The sequence below is a fragment of the Phalaenopsis equestris genome, unplaced genomic scaffold, assembly GCF_001263595.1.
Source record: "Phalaenopsis equestris unplaced genomic scaffold, ASM126359v1 Scaffold000374, whole genome shotgun sequence".
NCBI lineage: Eukaryota > Viridiplantae > Streptophyta > Magnoliopsida > Asparagales > Orchidaceae > Phalaenopsis > Phalaenopsis equestris.
The window spans coordinates 1,078,114-1,080,068 of record NW_018164816.1 but is presented as its reverse complement, the minus strand read 5'-3'; the positions used below and the strand labels follow the sequence as shown (position 1 = coordinate 1,080,068).

The 1,955-nt window shown below is 45.0% G+C and overlaps 1 protein-coding gene across 1 annotated transcript; it reads left to right on the top strand.

Annotated features, from left to right (window-relative positions):
* The first annotated feature begins 6 nt into the window (after positions 1-6).
* Positions 7-1,878, top strand: LOC110026510 (pentatricopeptide repeat-containing protein At1g08070, chloroplastic-like). The gene is made up of 2 exons (XM_020727475.1): positions 7-764; positions 844-1,878. The coding sequence occupies exon 2, from the start codon at positions 864-866 to the stop codon at positions 1,437-1,439; it is 576 nt and encodes a 191-aa protein (XP_020583134.1). The 5' UTR covers positions 7-764; positions 844-863; the 3' UTR covers positions 1,440-1,878.
* The last annotated feature ends 77 nt before the right edge of the window (positions 1,879-1,955 follow it).

Sequence of the window (1,955 nt, the reverse complement as noted above, 5' to 3'; positions counted from 1 at the left end):
TCCCAATCTCCTTTCAGCCACTCCGCAGCCAAAACCACAAACATGAACCATCTCAGCTGCCACACTCACCGCCGATGTCCAGTCTTTCTTCACTTCTCTTTAGACTAAGCTCATGCCCTGTCCTCCACCAATTCGACCAAATACATGCCCATTTCATTACCTCAGGCCTCCTCCGCTCCACCTTTGCAGCAAATCATCTTCTCAAATCCTCCTCCACCTTCCTCAGCTCCCATCTCACCCTCCTCCTCTTCTCCCAACTCGATTACCCCGATTTATTTTCCTACAACATAGCCATAAAGTTACTCTCTCAAACATCTTACCCTCTCAAATCCTTCCCTTTGTATCAAAACCTGCTCCTGAGGGGCCTCCACCCCAATGAGTACACCTTCTGCTTCCTTTTTGATTGCTGCTCCCAAAACCTGGCTCTCCTCCATGGTTGGCAGCTCCATGCCCACCTCATTAAGTATGGACTCAACCTCGCCATGCACTCATCTACGTCGCTGGTTCACCTGTATGGTCGCTGCGGGTCTCTGCGTGATGCCCAACAGATGTTCGATCAAATGCCTAATAAAAGCAATGTTTCCTGGGGTGCAATGATCCATGCTTTTCTTACCCATGGAGAGTTGATGCCAGGCTTGAAGTTGTTTTCTGTGATGTGCAGGTCTTATATTTTCCCAAGCAATGGGACTTTAGTTAGCATTCTCTCATCATGCGCTGAGCATGGCAAACTGGACATCGGCCGGGCCATGCACAGCCACATAGTGGTAAGTGGCTTGGAGCTGAACTTTTCGCTTGGAACTAGCCTCATTCATATCTATTCTAATTGTGGACTGATTGAAACAGCCACGGATGTTTTCTCTGCAATGCCCGCTAAGAACGTAGCATCATGGAACTGCTTGATTTTTGGACTGGCAAACAATGGCTATGGAGCCAAAGCTGTGGACTTCTTTGAACAAATGAAGCAAGAGCTCAATGTGAGGCCCAATGGAGTCACATTCCTCGGTGTCCTGCAAGCCTGCGTCCATGCCGGACTGGTTGAGAATGGGGTTCATTATTTTACACAGATGAGCAGAGATTATGGAATCATGCCGAGTTTGAAGCATTATGGGTGCATCGTCGATCTTTATGGGAAAGCAGGGAGGTTTAAGGAGGCCATGGAAGTCATCAGATTCATGCCCATGAAGCCTGATAGTGTGATATGGGTGGCGTTGTTCAGTGCCTGCAGAACTCATGGAGATAGGGAACTGGGAGAGCTCATGTCTGCCAATGTTATTAAGCTATTTGCTGATGATTCATGTGGATACTTGCTTCTTTCTGATGCTTATGCAATCAGAAGACGATGGGATGAAGTTATTTGTGTTAGGAGAATGATGCGAGAAATGGACATTAAGAAAGTGCCTGGTTTCAGTTCCATTTTTGAAGTTGGAAGCTTCTGTTAGTAAGAGGATGCCATTTCTAGCATGGAAGTATGATTTTTTCCTCATTTCTCGGAGATTTACTGCGCCACCGAGCCATGAATTTGGATCTCAGATTCTGGAAATGTGGTTTGTACAAGAGATGGATTAGTAGAGGAAATAGGATGGTTATGATCATCGGAGCCATCATAGGTGGAAAAAAAATCATCGTACAATGACGGATCTGATGAAGAGGAGCGAAGCGGATACCATGAAAGATAGAGCCGGAGAAGATGAATCTCTGATGAGACGGAGCAGAGAAGAGCATTGGCAGCATACTTATTGGGATAAAAGAGAGTTTTGGCATTTCCAGTTAGGATTAGGCTTGTAATGTGCTCGGGCTCGGCTTAATAAGTGGTTTATGGGCTGGGGTTAATGTGCTAACAAGCCAAGCTCAAGCTAGTCTCGGCTCAACCAGTTAGCTCATGAAACAACTCATTTTTTAAAAATATTATTATAAATGTACTTAAAATATATTAAAATTTATAAGTTTATCTTTAA